Consider the following 21,717-nt stretch of genomic DNA (forward strand, 5'->3'; position numbering starts at 1 on the left):
TTGCAAGGGAAGGTGCCGGGAGTGGAGGTTGGGTCGGTGGGGGGTGTGGATCTGACAAGGGAGTCGCGGAGGGAGTGGTCTCTACGGAAAGCTGATAGGGGAGGGGAGGGAAATATATCCTTGGTGCTGGGGTCTGTTTGGAGGTGGCGGAAGTGACGGCGGATGATGCGCTGTACATGGAGATTGGTGGGGTGGTAGGTGAGGACCAGTGGGGTTCTGTCCTGGTTCTGTCCATGTCAACCTCACCAAGATCATGCAGAATCTCTCAATCAAGTCACCCCTTAGTCGTAGAAGTCCCAATAGAAACAAGTGCATTCTATTCAACCTTCTCTATTAAGTCGAGACTCTTATTTCCATGTATGAATCTAGTCTTAACCACCACCAATGCATTTGCATCCTTCCTGAAATAAGGAGACCAGAACTGCACAGAGTACCCATAATGTTGTCTCACCATTGCCCTGATTTACTGAAGCACAACACCCGTATTTATATGCCCAATTCCTCTTGTAATACAGGGTAGGATTCTTGGATACCTGCATACTAATCTTTTGTAACTTGTGCACTGGAGCAACTAAGCCCCTCTGCATATTAGAATTCCACAGTTATTTGCCATTTAAGTAATACACTGCTTTTTCATTCTTGCCAGAATAAGCAACTTCACGTTTTCCCACATAATGCTCCATTTGCTAGATTTTTATCCACTCACTCAGCTAAGTTTATATCTATCTGCAACTTTCTTATGTTAGGCAAAGGAGAGCCAGTGGATGTGATCTAATTTGATTTCCAGAAAGCCTTTGACAAGGTGCCCTGCTCGAGGCTGCTAAATAAAGTAACAGACCATGGTGTTAGGAGCAAAGTACTGGCATGGATAGAGGATTAGCTGACTGGCAAAAAGGCAGTGTTTAAATTAGAGTAGTGCTGGAAAAGCACAGCAGGTCAGGCAGCATCCGAGGAGCAGGAAAATCGGCATTTTGGGCAAAAGCCTCTCATCAGGAATGGAGGCAGGGAGCCTTCAGGGTGGAGAGAGGTGGTGGGGGGCTGGGGAGAAGGTAGCAAAGTACAATAGGTGAATGGGGTGGGGATGGAGGTGATAGGTCAGAGAGGAGGGTGGAGGAAGGTAGCAAAAAGGCAGACAGTAGGGATAAAAGGGTCTTTTTCAAGATGGCAACCGATGACCAGTGGAGTTCTGCAGGCGTCTGCGTTGGGACCACAACTGTTCACTGCATGCATTAACAATCTGGATGGAGGAAATGAGAGCATTGTTGCAAAGTTTGCAAATGACACTGGATAGGTGCAGAGACAGGTAGTGTCAAGGAAGAAGGGAAGCTGCAGAAGGATCCTGGCTTGGCTCGGAGAGTGGACAAGGAAGTGGCGGATGGAATACAGTATGGGAAAGTGTGAGATTATGCACTTTGGTAAGAAGAATAGAAGCGCAGATTATTTTCTGATGGGGAATATGTTTTGGAAAGGGAAAATCTGAAGCGCAAAGGGACGTGGTAGTCCTAATTTAGATTTCTCTTCAGGTTAACTTCTAGATTCATTTTAGCAGTTAGGAAAACAAATGCAATGTTCGCATTCATTTCAGGAGAGTTAGAATACAAGAGTAAAGATGTATAAGGCTCTGGTCAGACTGTATTTGGAATATTGTGGACAGCTTTGGGCCCTGTAAGTATAGAAGGATGTGCTGGCCTTGGAAGACGGTCCAGAGGAGGTTCACAAGGATAATCCCAAAAATGAAGGTCTTGCCTGCGGTTGAGGATTCTGGTTCTATACTCCATAGAGATTAGAAGGATAACAGGGGATCTGATTGAAACTTAAAGAACACTGAAAGGTCTGGATAGAGTAGACATTGAGAAAATGCCTCCACTAGTAGGAGAGACTAGGATTCGAGGATATGGCATCTGAGTAAAGTGAATGAAATGAGGAAGAATTTTTTTCAGTCACAGTGGTCAATCTGTGGAGCTTGTTGCCACAGAAGGCTGTGGAGACCAAGTCATTGAGCATATTTCAGACAGATATGGATATGTTCTTGATTTGTAAGGGGATCAAGGGTTATGGGAGAAGGCTGGAGAATGGAGTTGAGAAAAATATCAGCCATGATCAAATGGTGGAACAGACTCAATGGGTTGAATGGCCTAGCTTTGCTCGTATGTCTTACGGTCTTGTGAATTATTAGTTGGTTGAGGGAATTGATTTAGGACTTGGGAAAACCACAACATTTCTCTGAATGGTGCCTTGGGATTGCAGTTAGGGCCTTAGTTTAACATCTCATCTGAAACCTGGTCCTAAACAGTTTAAACCCTCTCCTTACTGAACTTAAGTGAAATTTTGGGGATACACTTGAGCCCTAGATTTGAGCTTGAAACATAAACTGACAATAAGCTGATAATGTTCTAATGCAGAGCTGATTCATCTTGAGAGTCCAATGTCCCAAACTTTGGCTAGAGTTGTCAATGAGTCTATATTTTCATATCACAGGATTTGGTAGAGCTTGGTGCAGAAATTGGTTGCCAAAGTCTAAGTCTCTTGTTCAAAATTTGCTTCAATAATCCATCAGCTTTTTTCTGTCAGATTTATGACTGGACACATTTGGTCCAAGAGGAACATAGGAATAGCTGTGTGCCATTTAGCCACTTGAGCCTGTTCTGCCATTTAATGAGATCAGGGCTGATCTATGGCCTAATTCCATATTCTTACTTTTGGCCCATATTTCTTTGCTGACCAAAATTTTATCAATCTCGGACTTAATTATCAACTGTTTAGATCAGAGTGGTGCTGGAAAAGCACAGCAGGTCGGGCAGCATCTGAGGAGCAGGAAAATCGATGTTTCGGGCAAAAGCCCTTCATCAGGAAAGTAGCAAAGAGTACAATAGGTGAATGGGGGGTTGGGATGGAGGTGATAGGTCAGAGGGGAGGGTGGAGTGGATAGGTGGGAAGGTAGATTGGTAGGTAGGACAGGTCATGAGGACAGTGCTGAGCTGGAAGGTTGGAACTGTGGTAAGGTGGGGGGAGGGGAAATGAGGAAACTGATGAAGTCCACATTGATGCCCTGGGGTTGAAGTGTTCCGAGGCGGAAGATGAGGCGTTTTTCTTCCAGGAGTTGGGTGGTGAGGGAGCGGTGGTGGAGGAGGCACAGGACCTGCACGCCCTCAGGAGGGGGGAGTTGAAATGTTGGGCCACAAGGTGGTGGGGTTGATTTGTTAATTATCAACTGGTCTAGTATTAGCTTCCGTTGTGGAAGAGACTTCCAAACCTCTACCACTTTTGTGTGTAAAAGTGCATCCAAACATCTCTCCTGTATGGTCAGGCTCTAACATTTAGACTATAGATTCGGGGTCGGTTCCTGAGGATTGGAGGGTGGCTAATGTTATACCACTTTTTAAGAAAGATGGGAGAGAGAAAGCAGGAAATTATAGACCAGTTAGTCTGACCTCAGTGGTGGGAAAGATGCTGGAGTCTATTATAAAGGATGAAATTACGGCACATCTGGATTGTAGTAACAGGATAGGACAGAGTCAGCATGGATTTCTGAAGGGGAATTCATGCTTGACTAATCTTCTGGAATTTTTTGAGGATGTAACTCTGAAGATGGACAAGGGAGGTCCAGTAGATGTAGTGTACCTGGACTTTCAGAAAGCTTTTGATAAAGTCCCACACAGGAGGTTAGTGAGTAAAATTAGGGCACATGGTATTGGGGCAAAGTACTAGATGGGATTGAAAATTGGTTGGCTGATAGGAAACAAAGGGTAGTGATAAACGGCTCCATTTCGGAATGGTAGGCAGTGACCAGTGGGGTACCGCAGGGATCAGTGCTGGGACCGCAGCTTTTTACAATATATGTTAATGATATAGAAGATGGTATCAGCAATAACATTAGCAAATTTGCTGATGATACAAAGCTGGGTGGCAGGGTGAAATGTGATGAGGATGTTAGGAGATTACAGGGTGACCTGGACAAGTTAGGTGAGTGGGCAGATGCATGGCAGATGCAGTTTAATGTGGATAAATGTATGGTTATCCACTTTGGTGGCAAGGACAGGAAGGCAGATTACTACCTCAATGGAATCAATTTAGGTAAAGGGGCAGTACAGAGAGATCTGGGTGTTCTTATACACCAGTCAATGAAGGCAAGCATGCAGGTACAGCAGGTAGTGAATAAGGCTAATAGCGTGCAGGCCTTCATAACAAGAGGAATTGAGTATAGAAGCAAAGAGGTGCTTCTGCAACTGTACAGGGCCATGGTGAGACCACACCTGGAGTATTGTGTGCAATTCTGGTCTCCAAATTTGAGGAAAGACATTCTGGCTATTGAGGGAGTGCAGCGTAGGTTCACGAGGTCAATTCCTGGAATGGCGGGATTACCTGACATTGAAAAACTGAAGCGACTGGGCTTGTATACCCTTGAGTTTAGAAGACTGAGAGGGGATCTGATTGAGACATATAAGATTATGAAAGGATTGGACACTCTGGCAGCAGGAAACATGTTTCCGCTGATGGGTGAGTGCCGAACCAGAGGACACAGCTTAAAAATACGGGGTAGACCATTTAGGACAGAGATGAGGAGAAACTTCTTCACCCAGAGAGTGGTGGCTGTGTGGAATGCTCTGCCCCAGAGGGCAGTGGAGGCCCAGTCTCTGGATTCATTTCAGAAAGAGTTGGATAGAGCTCTCAAAGATAGTGGAATCAAGGGTTATGGAGATAAGGCAGGAAGAGGATACTGATGAAGAATGATCAGCCATGATCATATTGAATGGCGGTGCAGGCTCGAAGGGCTGAATGGCCTACTCCTGCACCTATTGTTGTCTATTGTCTATTGATTATGACCCTTCGTTCAAGAATCTCCAACCTTGGAAATATACCAGATACAATGCATACAGAGACTGGTGCCGATTAGCTGTTTTGAATTCTGAGATCTGTAGTGGTTTTGTGATTGACATTAACGTAAAATTCAGAGTTTTAATGTTGTTTTATTATTTCTGAGAAAAGGTTGAAGAGAATTATTCTTGAAGTATTCCTGCCAGAAAGTCATCTTGACTATGTTAGCTTGCAATAACTGCATTGGTTAATTATGTTTATGTGAATTTAGCAAGAATACTTAAAAAGTAAGAATTTGAGGAGACCAGATATCTGTGAGGGCTTTAGGATTGGAGGCTAATGATTTAAAAACAAGGATGAGAATTTTAAAATAGAAGTGTTGTTTACCTGGGAATCAGTGTAAATCAGAGGGTGCGGGAGATCTGGATTAATATTATTAGTAAAATAACATTTTTTGCTGTAAGGTGATAAATGTTTATCATGAATTTTGAAGACTAATGAAAAATGTATATTGTTTTAAGATTTATTTCTCATTAAAAATAGATTTAAGTTAATAATTATTGCATTTGCATATTGTTGTTTCTTTTCAGGTATCTGTAGCTGGTACTCAAGTTGCTTCAGGGTCTCCAGCTGTTACTGTTGTACAATTGCCTTCTGGTCAGACTGTGCAGGTCCAGGGAGTAATCCAAACCGCACAACCCTCTGTCATACAATCACCACAGATACAGACTGTACAGGTTAGCTATGGTGTTAAAACAATAAACCTTTCTCCGGAAACATGAATGCTATGTAAATGTAAAACCACCATTGCTGCATAAAATATCCAAGACGGATACATTTTAAGATGTGTTTTTATTTTCTCATGGGTGTTGATGTCACGAATAAGGACATCATTTATTGCTGTTCTCCACATGTTGGTTTTGATGGTTGGTGATGAACTGCTGCTTTGTATCACTGCAGTCTGTATGGTGAAGTCATTTCCAAAGTGCTGCCGGATCAGAAATTTGTGATTGACAAATAATAGCACCTGGTCAAGATGGAAATCTTGGAGGTGGTGTTTTCATTTCCATTCTGTTCTTGCCCTTCTCGAGGGTAGCAGTCACAGGTTTGTCATGTGCTGTGAAGAAGCCTTTGAGAGATCATGTTGTACAAACTGCAGCCACCATGTTCTGAGGTGCCAATCAAATGGGCTACTTTGTCCTGGATGGCGTTGAACTTAATTTATTGCCAGAGCAATGACTTCTGACTTGACTTATGCCTTGCAACTTGTAACTCTGGGCAGAGTTTGAGGAGAAGGAGTCTATATCGCAAAGTCAAAATAGGTATATTGCTGGTCCAGATAAGTTTCTGATCAGTGATGATATCCTAGGGACATTGATGGTTAGGTATTCTGGTAATGTCAAGGGAAGCTGGTTCAACAGTCTTCAACAATGCTTTCTACTTTTTGTGGGGTGAATAGTCCTTGCCGCTTATCAGTTCAAGCTGTTTGTTGCCCTGGAATTGCTGTATTTGGGGATGAATGGCTTTATAATTTCAGGATTTGCCATTAATACTGATCCAACAGGTAGATGGAAAGGACCTGAAACAGAATCTAGCAGTCTTTACCTCCTGTTAGCTGCCTGCTTCCCCAAGACTTGACAAATCTGGCCAGGGTTAAATTGAAAATGGTGATCTATTTTGAAATATGTAACCTAATCATAAATGACCATATTGCTGTGTCAAGTAGGTTCATCATCTATTCTGTTCTGAATCTCTTAAAACCACACGTGGCAGTTTGATTTTTAAATTCCATCCAACCTTAACACAATTTCTTGTGTGGCTATAATTACTCCCATATTCCTCAAATAGAACAAAGTATCAATTAGAAGGATATAAGTGCATGTGGATATTTCGCCTATTAACAATTACAACCATGGTGAATCTTTTGCTGTTAAAGGAGGATATTTTTCCATATGTTTCTGATTTCCATAGATTATTTGAAACTCTTGATTCCAAAATGGAATTTGAAATAAAATGGATTTTGATGCAACTTTTCCTCCTTACACTCTTTAAGTGAAGAATTGATTTGGTTTGATTGATTATTGTCACAAAAACCTAGGTATAGTGAAAAATGTTTTGCATACAGTACAGGCAGATCATACCTTACAAAGTACATAAGGGCAGTACAACAGAGCGAGGAATACAATGTTACAGCTGCAAGGAAGCTGTACAGGGAGCTAGATCAACATTAAACTTGAAATTTGAGGGGTTCATTCAGAAGTCTAATAACAGCTGCAAAGAAGCACTTCTTGAATCTGTTGGTCTGTGTGTTCAAGCTTCTGCCTGACGGAAAAGGTTGGAAGAGTTTATGACCAGGATGAAGGGATCGTTCATGATGGCTGCCTTTCTGAGGCAGTGAGTAGTGTAGATGGAGTCAATGGATGAAAGGTTGGCTTGCATGATGGACTGTGCTGTGTTCATAACTCTGTTGATTGTTATGGTCCTGGTTAGAGCAGTTGCCATACCAAGCTGTGATGCATCCGGATAGAATGCTTTCTCCGATGCATCTGTAAAAATTGATAGGAATCTTCATGGACATGCCAAATTTCCTTAACCTTCTGAGGAAGTAAAGGCATTGCTGTGTTTTCTTGACCATTGGAGCAGGTGGTTGGACCAGGACAGATTGGCGATCGTCACTCCGAGGAACCAGGAATTGGCACAGGTGATGAAAATTTCTTTCAGGGTGATTTCATGTTCATAGCACCTACCTGCTCCATTCAAATGTTTTTGCAGCCCTTAAATCAAGGCAGGTATATCATAGAACCTTTGATAGAAAATAAGAGCAGGTGTAGGTTTTTGGCCCCTTCAACCATGTTCTGCCATTCAATATAGAGATGTACAGCATGAAAACAGACCCTTTGGTCCAACCCGTCCATGCCGACCAGATATCCCAACCCAATCTAGTCTCACCTGCCAGCACCCGGCCCATATCCCTCCAAATCATTCCTATTCATATACTCATCCAAATGCCTCCTTAAATATTGTAATTGTACCAGCCTCCACCATTTCCTCTGGCAGCTCATTCCATACACGTACCACCCACTGTATGAAAAAGTTGCCCCGTAGGTCTCTTTTATATCTTTCCCCTCTCACCCTAAACCTATGCCCTCTAGTTCTGGACTCCCCAACTCCAGGGAAAAGACTTTGCCTATTTACCCTATCCACGCCCATTATAATTTTGTAAACCTCTACAAGGTCACCCCTCAACCTCTGCGCCGGGGAAAACAGCCTGAGCCTGTTCAGCCTCTCCCTATAGCTCAAACCCTCCAATCCTGGCAACATCCTCATAAATCTTTTCTAAACCCTTTCAAGTTTCACAATATCTTTCCGATAGGAAGGAGACCAGAATTAATTGCATGCAATATTCCAACAGTGGCCTAACCAATGTCCTGTACAGCCGCAACATGACCTCCCAACTCCTGTACTCAATACTCTGACCAATAAAATAAGCATACCAAATGCCTTCTTCACTATCCTATCTACCTGCGACTCCACTTTCAAGGAGCAATGAACCTGCACTCCAAGGTCTCTTTGTTTAGCAACACTCCTTAGGACCTTACCATTAAGTGTATAAGTCCCACTAAGATTTGCTTTCTCAAAATGCAGCACCTTGCATTGATCTGAATTAAACTCCATCTGCCACTTCTCAGCACATTGGCCCAGCTGGTCAAGATCCTGTTGTAATCTGAAGTAACCCTCTTTGCTGTCCACTGCACCTCCAACAGTAGCCTGTTCTCACTTTCTCCCCATACCCTTTGATCCCTTTAACCCGAAGAATTATATCTAACACCTTGTCAACATTCAATGTTTTAGCTTCAACTGTTTTCTGTGGCAGACAATTCTGCAGGTGGTGTCACTATCCATGTTATTTGCATGTAAGGGCTGCCATCTGATCATGCACAGCAGGTGCGAAGCCAATTTCCCAAGGCAGACATATATGTCTCAAAGCTTTAGGTCTTAGTCATTAATTTGGAGCAATGAGACATGAATTTAAGGTGCAGATCTTGTATGACATTGTTAAATGGCTGACTCCACTTGAAGGATTGAATGGCCTATTCCTTATGTACGTGAGTTGACAGCTATCTATCTCAATTTCTTACCACTCTGTGGGACCAGTTTGAAGCAGCATGCAATTAAAAGTATAAAATTACTATTGCATTTTAACATGACCTGAAGTTAATCTTGGTCACAACAAAAAAGTATTTTTAGAAAATTGTAATGATATACATGAATCTTTTACATGTGGGGCTAATGACTGTGCTGTTTTATTTGCTCAAGAAATTTTTAATTACAGGATGTGGGTATAACTGGCTAGGCTAAAGTAAATTACTCTTGAGAAGGTGATGAGCTGCTTCCTTGATGTCTGCAGTTCATTAGGGTTAGATATATACACTTGTCAAGAAAGGAATTCCAAGATTTTGATCCAGTGACAGTGAAGGAACAGATATATAGGGAGGAAGCTTAAAGGGACATGAATAACATGGGCTGTGGCAATATTTATGGCAGAATCATTCAAGACGTCCGGTGAGGCTTATCTTGTACCTAAGTACACGCAGCATTCAGAATAAAGTTGATTGGAGATAATGGCACATGGCACAGATGGAGACAAATGGGAATGACCTGGTGGGGATTACTGAAAAAAGGTTACAGGAAGATCAGGACTGGGAGTTAAATGTCCAAGTGTACTCAATATTTGGAACGGATAGACAAGAAGAAGCAGGAGGAGGAGTTACCTTATTGGTTAAGGATGACATCAGGGCTATGTTAAGAGATTATTTTGCCACTAAGGACCAACATTTTGAATCAGTCTGGGTGGTGTAAGTAAAAAACAAGGGAAGAAACCCTATGGTATGAGTAATTAACTGGCCCCCAAACAGTACTTGCCAACTATGGCGTATTTTAAACCTGGAAATAATAAGGGCAAGTGAGAAGGGAGCTATGGGTGATTTGAACATGCACAGTGATTGGATTAGTCAACTTGGCAAGGGTAGCTTCAAAGAGTGTATGGGGATTTGTTTCTTAGAGCAACATATTGTGGAGCCAACCAGAGAGCTGGCTATTTTAGATTTGTAACGAACAAGGATTGATAAATGGTCTTATAGTTGAGGCTCCCCTTGGAAGTAATGACCACAACATGCCAGAGTTTCAAATTCAGACTGAAAGAGTGAAGACAGAATCACAATGAGAGTTTGAGTGTTGGGTGATGGTAATTATGCAGGCTTGAGGAAGGAGTTCACCCGGGTGGACTGGGCAAAAATATTAAAGGGCAAGACAGTTGAAGAACAGTAGCAAATACTTAGGGAGATACTAAATACCTCTCAATTAAAGTATATTCCAGAGAGGAAGAAGAATTGTAAAAAGGTGAAAAATGGTCATGAACAAGGAAGTCACAGATAACATGAGGGCAAAAACTTGGGCATATCATACTGGAGAAGTTAGTGGCACTCCGAAGGATTGGGAGAACTTTAAAAGTCAGCATAGGGTTACTAAAACAAAATCAAATTACTTAAGATTAACTACAAAAAGAAACTAGCAGAAAAATGTTTTTACTAGAGAAGGAGCAAAGCTTGATCTTCTTTTGGGAAATAAAGCATGGGAAAGCGATTGAAGTGATAGTAGGGGAACACTTTGGGTTTAGTGATCATAACTATTCCAAAACTAATAGAATTATGGAAAAGGGTAAGCCTTCCATAAAAGTTAATAATTTTAATTGGAATAAGGCAAGCGTTAATGGTATGAGACAAGAACTTTGAATAGTTGTTTGGAGTAGACTGTTCACAGGCAAATGATGATAAGTGGGAGACTTTCAAATATGTGATAATGCGAGTTCAGAGTCATTTTGTTCCTGTTAGAGCGAAAAGTAAGACTGGTCGGATGAGGAAACAATGGATGAATAAAGTTATTGAAATTCTAGTCAAGAATAAAGAAAGAATTATGTATTAGATATAGACAACTGGGTTCAAATGAATCTTTGAACAGTATAAAGACTATAGGACATTCTGAAGAGAGAAAACTAAGTGGGAATATGAGAGAGCCATGGCAGATAAGGTTAAGGATAATCCAAAGAGATTCTACAAGTACATTAAAAGTGAGAGAACAACTAGAGAGAGAGTAGGGGCCCCTTAAAGATGAAAGAGGTCATCTTTATGTTGAATCTCAGGAGATGGGAAAGTTATTACATGAATATTTTGTATCAGTTTTTACTGTGGAGAAAGAAATGGAGGCTAGACAATGCAGGCAAATGAATACTGGTGTTTTGAAAACAGCACATTACAGAAGACAAAGTGCTGGAGTCTTAGAAAATATGAAGGTGGATAAATCTCTGGGATCTGATCACATGTATCCTAAAGGGTTACGGAGGTAATTGCCGGGCCCCTTACAGAAACATTTGTATCATCTGTGAGTACAGGTGATGTGCCAGAATACTGGAGAATGGTGAATGTTGTGCCCTTGTTTAAGAAGTATAAGGAGAAGCTGGGAACTGTAGAGTCTGACCTGTGAGGTTGACTTCAATTCGAGATGATTCTGAAAGATAGGATTTGCATGCATTTGGAGAGGCAAGGAATGATTAGTGATAGTCAGCATGGTTTTGTGCGAGGAAAATGTCTCTCAAACTTGATTGAGTTTTTTGAGGAAGTAACCAAGAAGATTGAGCACAGAGTGTTAGATATTTACTTGGACTTTACTAAAGCCTTTGACAAGGTTCTGCCAGGTAGATCACACGGGATTCAGGATAAGCTTGCAAATTAGATACGAAATTGACTTAACAGCAGGAGTCAGAGTGGTGGTGGAGGGTTTTTCTTTGCACTGGAAGCCTATTACCAGCAATGTTCCACAGGGATCGGTACTGTGTCCACTTTTGCTTGTCATTTATATAAATGATTTGGATGAGAATATAGAAGGCATGGCTCGTAAGTTTGTGGGTGACACCAAAATTGGTGGTATAGAGGACAGTGAACAAGATTATCTAAGATTATGAAATGACCTTGATTAAGCACGGTTGCTCAGTGGTTAGCACTGCTCCCTCACAGTGCTAGGGACCCAGGTCTGATTCCAACTTCAGGCAACTGTCTGTGTGGATTTTGCATATTCTCCCCGTGTCTGTGTGGGTTTCCTCCGGGTGCTCCGGTTTCCTCTTTCAATCCAAAGATTTATAGGTTAGGTGAATTGGCCATGCGCAATTGCTCATTGTGTTCAGGGGTGTGTAGGTTAGGTGCATTAGTCAGGGGTAAATATAGGGTAGGAGAATGGGTCTGGGTGGGTTACTCTTTAGAGGGTCAGTGTGGATTTGTTGGGCTTAAAGGCCTGTTTCAATACTGTAAGGATTCTTTATATAAAAAAGGATCAATGGGCTGAGATCAACTTTAATTTTGGATTAGTGCAAAGTATTGAATTTTGGTGAAACAAACAAGGCAGAACTTATACAAGTAAAAATGAGGTCTTGGGTAGGGTTGTAGAAAGAGAGACCTCTGGATTCAAGTACATAATTCTTTGGATTTTGTGTCCCATGCAGAAAGAGTGGCTAAAAAGGTGTTCAGTATACTTGCCTTCATTACTCAGACCTTTGCATATCGGAGTTGGGAAATCATGTTGAGATTATACAGGACATTGGTGAGGCCTCTTCTGGAGTACTGTGTCTAGTTCTGGTTCCCCAGTTATAGGAAGGATATTATTAAGCTGGAGAGAGTTCAGAAAAGAGGTACCAGGGTGTTGCCCAGAATGAAGGGTTTAAGTTGTAAGGACAGGTTGGATGGCTGGGACTTTTTGTTTTAACTGGAGCAAAGGTGGTTGAGGTGTGAGCTTTATAGAGGTTAATAAAATCATGAGGGGTATAGATAAGGTGAATAGCTGGTGTCTTTTCCTTAGGATGGGCGATTTCAAGACGAGGGAGCATATTTTTAAGGTGAGAGAAGAAAGATTTTAAAATGACATGGGGGTAACTATTTCACACAGAATAATTCATATGTGGAGTCAACTTCGAGAGAAAGTGGTGGATGCGGTTGAAGTTACAAGGTTTATAAGACATTTAGAGAAGTTCATGACTAAGAAATGTATGGAGAAATATTGGCCAAGTGCAGACAGGTGGGACTAGTTTAGTTTGGGATCATGGTTGACATGGACTAGTTGGACCGAGGGATCTTTCCATGCTGTATGACTGTACGACTTAAATGTTAACATTGATATCAAAAGTCTCTTAGAGAATAAAAAGAAATATAATAGTAAAAGTAAATGTTGGCCTTTTAGAGGACGAAAGTGATAAGGTAATAATGGAATACTCAGAAATAAATCAATATTTTGTCTCTGCTTTCACAGTGGAAGATAATTTCTAAATTGCAATTACTACAGAAGAATGTCGTGAAATTACTACAACTAGGGAGAAGGTATTAAGTAAACTGATGGGATAAAAGCAGATAGATCCCTGGGACCCAATGGCCTGCACTCTACGGTTCTGTATGTAGGTTTGCTCGGTGAGATGGAAGGTTCATTAGTGAGTTTTGAGAAGATTTATAGCTCAGGTTGAAGTTCTGGATGTAGGTTTGCTCGCTGAGCTAGAAGGTTCATTTCCAGATGTTTCGTCACCCTACTAGGTAACGTCTTCAGTGGGCCTCCGGATGAAGTGCTGCTGGTGTTTCCTGCTTTCTGTTTATATGTTGGGGTTTCCTTGGGTTGATTCCCCCCCCCCCCCCCCGAGAAAAAGAACAGGAAATGATGTCACCGCAGGAAATGATGTCACCACATGAAGTGATATCACCAACCCAAGGAAACTCCAACATATAAATAGAAAACAGGAAATACCAGCAGTGCTTCATCCGGACGCTCACTGAAGATGTTACCTGGTATGTTGATGCAATGTCTGAAAATGAACCTTCCGGCTCAGTGAGCAAACCTACATCTGGGACGTTCATTTTCAGACATTTCGTCACCATACTAGGTAACCTCTTCAGTGAGCTTCCGGATGAAGCACTGGCGGTGTAGCCCATTTTGTATCTATGTTTGGGTTTCCTTGGGTTGGTGACATCATTCCCTGTGACAATGTCATTTCCTGTTCTTTTTCTCAGAGGGTGGTAAATGGGATCCAAGTCAATGTGTTTCTTGATAGTGTTCTGGTTGGAATGCCATGCTTCTTGGAATTCTGTGTCTTTGTTCGGCTTGTCCTAGGATGGATATGTTGTCCCAGTCGAAGTGGTGTCCTTCCTCATCTGTATGAGAGTGGGTGATGTCTTTTTGTGGCTAGTTGATGTTCACGTATCCTGGTGGCCTAGTTTTCTGCCTGTTTGTCCACTGTAGTGTTTGTTACAGGTTGCAAGGTATTTTGTAAATGACATTAGCTTTGCTCGTTGTATGCGTAGGGCATTTCAGAGTCATTATTTGCTGTTTTAGTGTGTTGGTGCGTTTGTGGGCTACCATGATGCCAAGGGGTCTGAGTAGTCTGGCAATCATTTCCAAGATGTCTTTGATGTTGGGGAGAGTGGCTAGGGCTTCTGGACGTGTATTGTCTGCTTGTTTGGGATTGTTGCTGAGAAATTGGCAGACTGCGTTCATTGGGTACCCTTTTTTTTTTGAATACACTGTATAGGTGATTTTCCTGTGTTCTGCGTAGTTCCTCTGTGCTGCAATGTGTGGTGGCTCGTTGAAGGTGCACCCTGTGCTATCAAAGGAGATGGCAGCGTAGATAGTGGAGGTATTAGTTATCATATTCATAAATTCTCTTGATTCTAGATTCTAAACCAGTGGATTAGAAATATGCTAATGTCACACCTTTATTCAAAAAAGGCGGCGGAAAAAAATTGGGAAACTATCAACTTGTTACTTTGCCTGTAGTGGAGAAATTGCTTCAGTCAATCATAAAAGAGGAGATAGCTGAACACTTGGAAAAACAAAGCTCAATTCACCAGTGTCAGCACAGTTTCATGAAGAGCATGTCATGCTTAACAAACTTGCTGGAGTTCTTTGAGGATGTAACCAGTAAGGTGGATAATTGAGATCCAGTGGATGTGATATATCTAGATTTCCAGAAGCATTTGACAAGATGCTACATAAGGACCCAGAATGTGATCCAAAAGGTTAGATCCCAAGAGGTTAAGGCTAGAATATTGGCTTCGATTGAGGATTGGCTGATTGACAGAAACCAGAGGGTAGTGATAAATGGGGTCCTGCTCTGGATGGTGAGCTATAACCCGTGGGGTGCCGCAGGGTTCGGATCTTGGACGTCAACTGTTTGTAATCAATATAAATGATCTGCAAACAGGGACAGAGTTTAACATAGCTGAATTTGTGAATGATACCAAAATAGTTGGGAAAGCAGGCTGTGATGAGGAGATAGAGTTTACAGATGGATATTGATAGTCTTGAAGAATGGGCCAGAATCTGGCAGATGGAGTTTAATCTGGATGAATGTGAGATTGTCCATGTTGACTGGGAAAATAAGAGCTAATTATTAGTTAAACGGGAAGCAGATTCAAAGTGCGTCAGTGCAGAGGGTTCTGGACATTTGTGTACATAAATTGAAGAAAGTGGGTATGTAGGTGAAGCATATAATAAGAAAGGCAAATAGAATTCTGGCATTTATTGCAAAAGAACTGAATTATAAAAGTAAAGAAATATTGTTACGATTATGTAACTATATACGGTATACAATTATATTGGTGGGACTGCACCTGGAATATTGTGTCCAGTTTGGCTCTCTTTACCTAAGGATGTAGCGGCACTGGAGACAGTTCAGAGGAGGTTCACCAGATTTATTCCCAGGATGAAAGGACTGACTTACAAAGAGCAGTTGGATAGCTTTGGCTCGTTCTGTTCTGGAGTTCAGAAGAATGAGGGGGAATCTGATTGAGATATATAAAATGTTAAACAGGATTAATATGGTGGACTTTGAGACTATCCCACAGGGGGAGCATTTGTTCAAACAAGTGGTCATACATCTAGAGTGAGAGGAGTAGGTTAAAAACTCAGATGAGGAGAAACTACTTCTCTCAGGTTTGTGAATCTGAGGAACTCGCTGCCCCAGAGTGTAGTGGAGGCAAAATCAATCAACAGATTCAAGAATGAAATAGATATGTTTCTGATGAAAAGCAGGATAATGGACTGTGGGGATCAGGCAAGAAAGCGAAGTTGAGACTAGGATAAAATCAGCCATTATCATGTTAAATGGCGGAGCAGTTTCAAACGGCTGAAAGTCCTGCTCCTGCTCCTAATTCCTACGTTCCTATGTTGATGTTCGGAGCAACTTGCTTCTTCTGTTAAGCATCTACTGAACAGTGAGACATTTTTCTCTTGAGGCAGTAGACAATTGCCAATTAAGGGAATTTATAGCTTATTAATGCCAGAACTCACTGCATTATCTTGTGATATGCACTGGATTTTGAGAATACTTGACCTGAAAGTCTGCTAACTTCAACTTACTGCTTGCTGCAAAGGACCTCCACATTGGATACAGTAAGGCTGCATGGGTACAAACACACCTATGTACAACCCACATCTATGGAAATTGGCATCTGACGTGTGCCAACCTTTAAAAACTGTCATGGCACATCTCTGATCCACTTAGAGGACACTTCTGCATTTTAATACTGCACTGGCAACTGTCATTGCAGTGTTGCAGGACACACATCCAGCTCAGACTGGACCAGAATGCATGTCTGGCTTGTTTGCTTGACAGCATAATGTACTGTTATTATCTTGATGCTGTTAGGAACCTTGCTTGCATCCTGAGCCAGAGATACTCTGCTCGCAGCACTGATATTTTGTCTTGCCATTTAATGCAAACACAAGGCCAGAAAGCTTGTCATTGTTTTCAGCAATCCTCATTCAAATCAAGGGAGATAACCTTTCATTAGGTGATCCCAGAACAGGATTTCTGGCAGCCTCCAGTACCAAATTAGGTGCTTGAGCACCATCAGTCATCTGCTCGGGGCAGTCCAAGTCAGGATGCTTGCCACATAAAGGGTGGAAAATTGAAAATGCTGGAGAGCCAACCACGTCTCTTGTGACTCTTTCTGCTATTGAGAGCTGTTTTCCTCCTGAAATGGGAAAGGGCAGATATCACAGTGGTAAAATGGAGTATCACAGCTGTTCCTGTTGGTTCAGGTTGGAAGGTGTGCATAAGCAGATGCAAATGGTAGAGCACGAATCTTGATGGGAGGTGGATGCAGCCGTAGGAGAAGACCCAAGTGTGAGCTAGGGATAGAATGAATTTGAGGTGCAGAGAGAAGAGTGTGGTCATTATGTGGTGGAATGGAGCTTCCTACATTGCTAGGCATTCCTGTGGATGGCTGAGACGTAAGTGATTGGGTAGCAACCTTGAACCAGGCTGATGTTGTGGCCTCCTTTGCTGGTACTGAGGGAAGGAGACATCGTACTTGTACACCTCATCCTCCAAGTGAAATTTCCTTTGTCTGAAATGTCTGGGGCAAATGTCAAACTACAAGGTGAGCTCCAAACCGACTATTCTTGTCCAGATGCTCAGTGGCTTTTTGAAGATGGCACTGATGTTAACAGTCTTGGTCACCACAGCATATCCTGGTAATAGCCAGTTGTACTTCTCGGCCATTTGGCCGAGCTAATCAAGATCTGGGAATAGGGCATGGTAAAATGGGACTAGAATTAGATGAGGGGGATGCCATTGGGTAGGAAAGCTAGTTAATAATGCAAAATTGTTTTGTAGTGAGAAGCCCTCAAAACACTGTTGCTGCCATTTAGTTGAATGAAAAAACAATGTTCCACCTGTAGTTCCGAGGCTGAATGGTGTTATGGGCAGACGTAGAGATTAATATTGTTGTTGTGGTTCTGTTCGCCGAGCTGGAAGTTTTTGTTGCAAACGTTTCGTCCCCTGGCTAGGCGACATCATCAGTGCTTGGGAGCCTCCTGCGAAGCGCTTCTTTGATGTTTCCTCCGGTGTTTATAGTGGTCTGTCCCTGCCGCTTCCGGTTGTCAGTTTCAGCTGTCTGCTGTAGTGGTTGGTATATTGGGTCCAGGTCGATGTGTTTGTTGATGGAGTTTGTGGATGAATGCCATGCCTCTAGGAATTCCCTGGCTGTTCTCTGTCTGGCTTGCCCTATGATAGTAGTGTTGTCCCAGTCGAATTCATGTTGCTTGTTGTCTGCGTGTGTGGCTACTAAGGATAGCTGGTCGTGTCGTTTCGTGACTAGTTGATGTTCATGTATGCGGATTGTTAGCTATCTTCCTGTTTGTCCTATAAGCTAACAATCCGCATACATGAACATCAACTAGTCACGAAACGACACGACCAGCTATCCTTAGTAGCCACACACGCAGACAACAAGCAACATGAATTCGACTGGGACAACACTACTATCATAGGGCAAGCCAGACAGAGAACAGCCAGGGAATTCCTAGAGGCATGGCATTCATCCACAAACTCCATCAACAAACACGTCGACCTGCACCCAATATACCAACCACTACAGCGGACAGCTGAAACTGACAACCGGAAGCGGCAGGGACAGACCACTATAAACACCGGAGGAAACATCAAAGAAGCGCTTCGCAGGAGGCTCCCAAGCACTGATAATGTCGCCTAGCCAGGGGACGAAACGTTTGCAACAAAAACTTCCAGCTCGGCGAACAGAACCACAACAACGAGCACCCGAGCTACAAATCTTCGCACAAACTTTGAAGATTAATATTGTGTTTTTTTGTTTAGAAAACAAAATGTTGATTTAATGTTAACACTTAACTCTAATGTGTCTGTTGGGGTGTGCAATACAAATCATGGATGTCGGTAACTGGTATATTAAACAGACAAATTACCTATTTTGATTTGCTTATCTTTTTGCGTCAAGGTGCTACCTGCCTGCAACATGTCGTGACACTTTATGGGTCTGTGAATTTATGTAAAGCAGAGCATGTCACTGTAATTTCAGACACTACTATAGTAAATTTGATGGAGTTTTTTTGCTGCTTTTCAAAACTTATCCTTGGTTGCCTTGTTGAGGCAGCTGTCATGCACTGGATTACCTTTTGTCTGTTAGAAGAAATCCAGCCAGTTTTTAAGCCCTTGAGATATTGGTGACATGCATGATTGGTATAACTGTTGCTATGGTTTATTAATTTTAAGACTTTATATTTGAAGTCACAGATTAGATGTATATTTGTGGACTGTAATCGTTGCCTGTTAATGAAATTGAACAGATTAGTAATCGGGGCTCATATGCTATATGTACTTTCACTGTGCACTTTTGAATGCAGCCCAATGAGAGAGATGCAAGGCTGTTACAAGTTGCTACACTCTTAAGGAAGTAAATAAATTGTTTATCTACAGTAAATAAGGCTTTTGTGGCTGACATTGCAATTGTGCACTGCAGGTTTTATCAGAAAGGTTCTGATATTGCTCACCTGGATGTGTAAAAATTATCTTTACAGCTACTAAGAACTCTCCTGTCTTAAAATTATCTGGTTGTTTTCTTGATTCATTTCTGGGACTTGGGCATTGCTGGCTGGCCAGCATTGATAGCCCATCCCTATTTGCCCTTGAGAAGGTGATGGTGAGCTGCCTTCTTGAATCGCTACAATCCGTTTGCTGTTGGTTGACCCACTGTGCTGTCGGGAGTTCTAGGATTTTGACCCAACGACTGAAGGGACGGCGGTATATGTCCAAGTTAGGGTGGTGAGTGGCTTGGAGGGGAAGTTGCAGGTGGTGGTGTTCCCAAGTACCTGCTGCCCTTGTCCTTCTAGATGGAAGTGGTCGTGGGTTTGGAAAATGCTGTCAAAGGATCTTTGGTGAATGTCTGCAGTGCATCCTGTAGATAGTACACACTGCTCCTACTGAGCACTGATGGTGGAGGGAATGTTTGCAGATGTGGTGCCAATCCAGCAAGTTGTTTTGTCCTGGATGATGTCAAGCTTCTTGAGTGTTGTTGGAGCTGCACCCATCCTGGCAGGTGTGGAGTATTCCATCAGACTCCTGACTTGTGCCTTGTAGATGGTGGATAGACTTTGGAGTGTCAGAAGGTGAGTTACTTGCTGCAGTATCACTCATTTCTGACCTGCTCTTGTAGCTGCTTCATTTATGTGGTGAGTCCCATTGAGTGTCTGGTCAACGGTAACCCCAAGGATGTTGATAGTGGGGGATTCAGTGATCGTAATACTATTGAATGTCAAGGAACGGTGGTTAGAGTGTCTTATTTGTGAGACATGAATGTTACTTGCCCCTTGTTGGCCAAGCCTGGATATTGTCCAGATCTTATTGCATTTGAGCACGGAATGCTTCAGTATCTGAGGAGTCGCAAATTATGCTGAACACTGTGCAATCTTCGGTGAACATCCCCACTTCTGGCGTTATGACAAAGGGAAGGCCATTGATGAAGCAGCTGAAGATTGTTGGGCCTAGGATCCTACCCTGAGGGACTCCTGCTGAGATGACTGACCCTCCACAAACACAACCATTTTTCTTTGTGCCAGATATGACTCTAACCAGTAGAGTATTTTCCCCCTGATACCCATTGATTTCAGTTTTGCCAGGGCTCCTTGATGCCATACTCGGTCAAATGCAGCCTTGATGTCAATGCCTGTCGCTCTCCCTCACTTCTGGAATTCATCTCTTTTGTCTATGTTTGAACCAAGGCTGTAATGAGATCAGGAGCAAAACCCAAACTGGGCATCATTGAGCAGGTTGTTGCTCAGCAGGTTCTGCTTGATAACACTGTTTATGACCCCTTCCAGTACTTTACTGATGATGGAGAGTAGACTGATTGATTGAACAGAAATTGACCAGGTTGCATTTATCCTGAACATAAAAAGCAGGACATATCTGGGCAGTTTTCCCTCTTGTCGGGTAGATGCCCAGTTTTGTAACTGTACTGGAAGAGTTTGGCTAGGGGAGCGGCAAGTTCTGGAGCACGCGTCTTCAACACTATTGTCAGAATGTTATCAGGGCCCATTGCTTTTTGCAGTATCTAGTGCCTCCCGCCGTTTCTTGATATCAAGTGGAATGAATCAAATTGGCTGGAGACTTGTATCTGTGATGCTGAGAACCACTGGAGGAGCCCGCAATGTATCATCCACTTGGCACTTCTGACTGAAGATAGTTGCGAGTGCATCAGCCTTATCTTTTGCTCTGTGCTGGGCTCCTCCATCATTGAGGATGGGGATATTTGTGGAGCCACCTCCTCCGGTGAGTTGTTTAATTGTCCTTCACCATTCATGACTGGATGTGGAAGGACTGCAGAGCTTAGATCTGATCTGTTGGTTGTGGGATCGCATAGCTCTGTCTATCACTTGCTGTTTGTGCTGTTTAGCATGCAAGTAGCCCTGTTTGGTAGTTTCACCAGGTTGACACCTCATTTTTCAGTATGCCTGATGCTCCTCCTACACCCTGCATTGAATCAGGGTTGATCCCCTGGCTTGATTGATGTTAATGGTTGAGTGGAGGATATGCCAGCCATGAGGTTGCAGATTGTGCTGGAGTAGAGTTCTGCTGCTGTTGGCCCACAGTGCCTCATGGATGCCCAATCTTGAGCTGCTAGATCGGTTCAAAGTCTGTTCCATTTAGCACAGTCGTAGTGCCACAGAACACAATGGAGGTTGTTCTCAATGTGAAGGTGGGCCTTCGTCTCCACTAGGGCAGTGCGGTGGTCACTTTTACCTATACTGTCATGAACAGATGCTTCTGCAGCCAGCAGATTAGTAAGGATGAGGTAAAGTATGATTTTTATCCTCTTGGTTCCTTCACCACCTGCTGCAGACCCAGTTTAGCAGTTACATCCTTTAGGACGTGACCAGCACAATCAGTAGTGCTGCTGCCAAGCCACTTTTGCTGGTGGACTATGAAATCCCCCACCCAGAGTACATTTTGTGCCCTTGCCACCCTCAGTGCTTTCTCCAAGTGTTGCTCAACATGGA

The 21,717-nt window shown here is 42.6% G+C and overlaps 1 protein-coding gene across 3 annotated transcripts in view; it reads left to right on the forward strand.

The window, feature by feature from the left end:
* LOC122550087 (cAMP-responsive element modulator-like) overlaps positions 1–21,717 on the forward strand; it is a 161,623-nt gene that overhangs the window by 39,248 nt on the left and 100,658 nt on the right. For all 3 annotated transcript variants that reach the window (XM_087987531.1, XM_087987529.1, XM_087987530.1), the window contains exon 4: positions 5,406–5,552. In XM_087987531.1, the coding sequence (XP_087843657.1) occupies positions 5,406–5,552 (147 nt within the window). The remainder of the gene's footprint in view (positions 1–5,405; positions 5,553–21,717) is intronic.

The sequence above is a fragment of the Chiloscyllium plagiosum genome, unplaced genomic scaffold, assembly GCF_037043375.1.
Source record: "Chiloscyllium plagiosum isolate Xiang-an unplaced genomic scaffold, Cpla_swu_hap1 HiC_scaffold_5, whole genome shotgun sequence".
NCBI lineage: Eukaryota > Metazoa > Chordata > Chondrichthyes > Orectolobiformes > Hemiscylliidae > Chiloscyllium > Chiloscyllium plagiosum.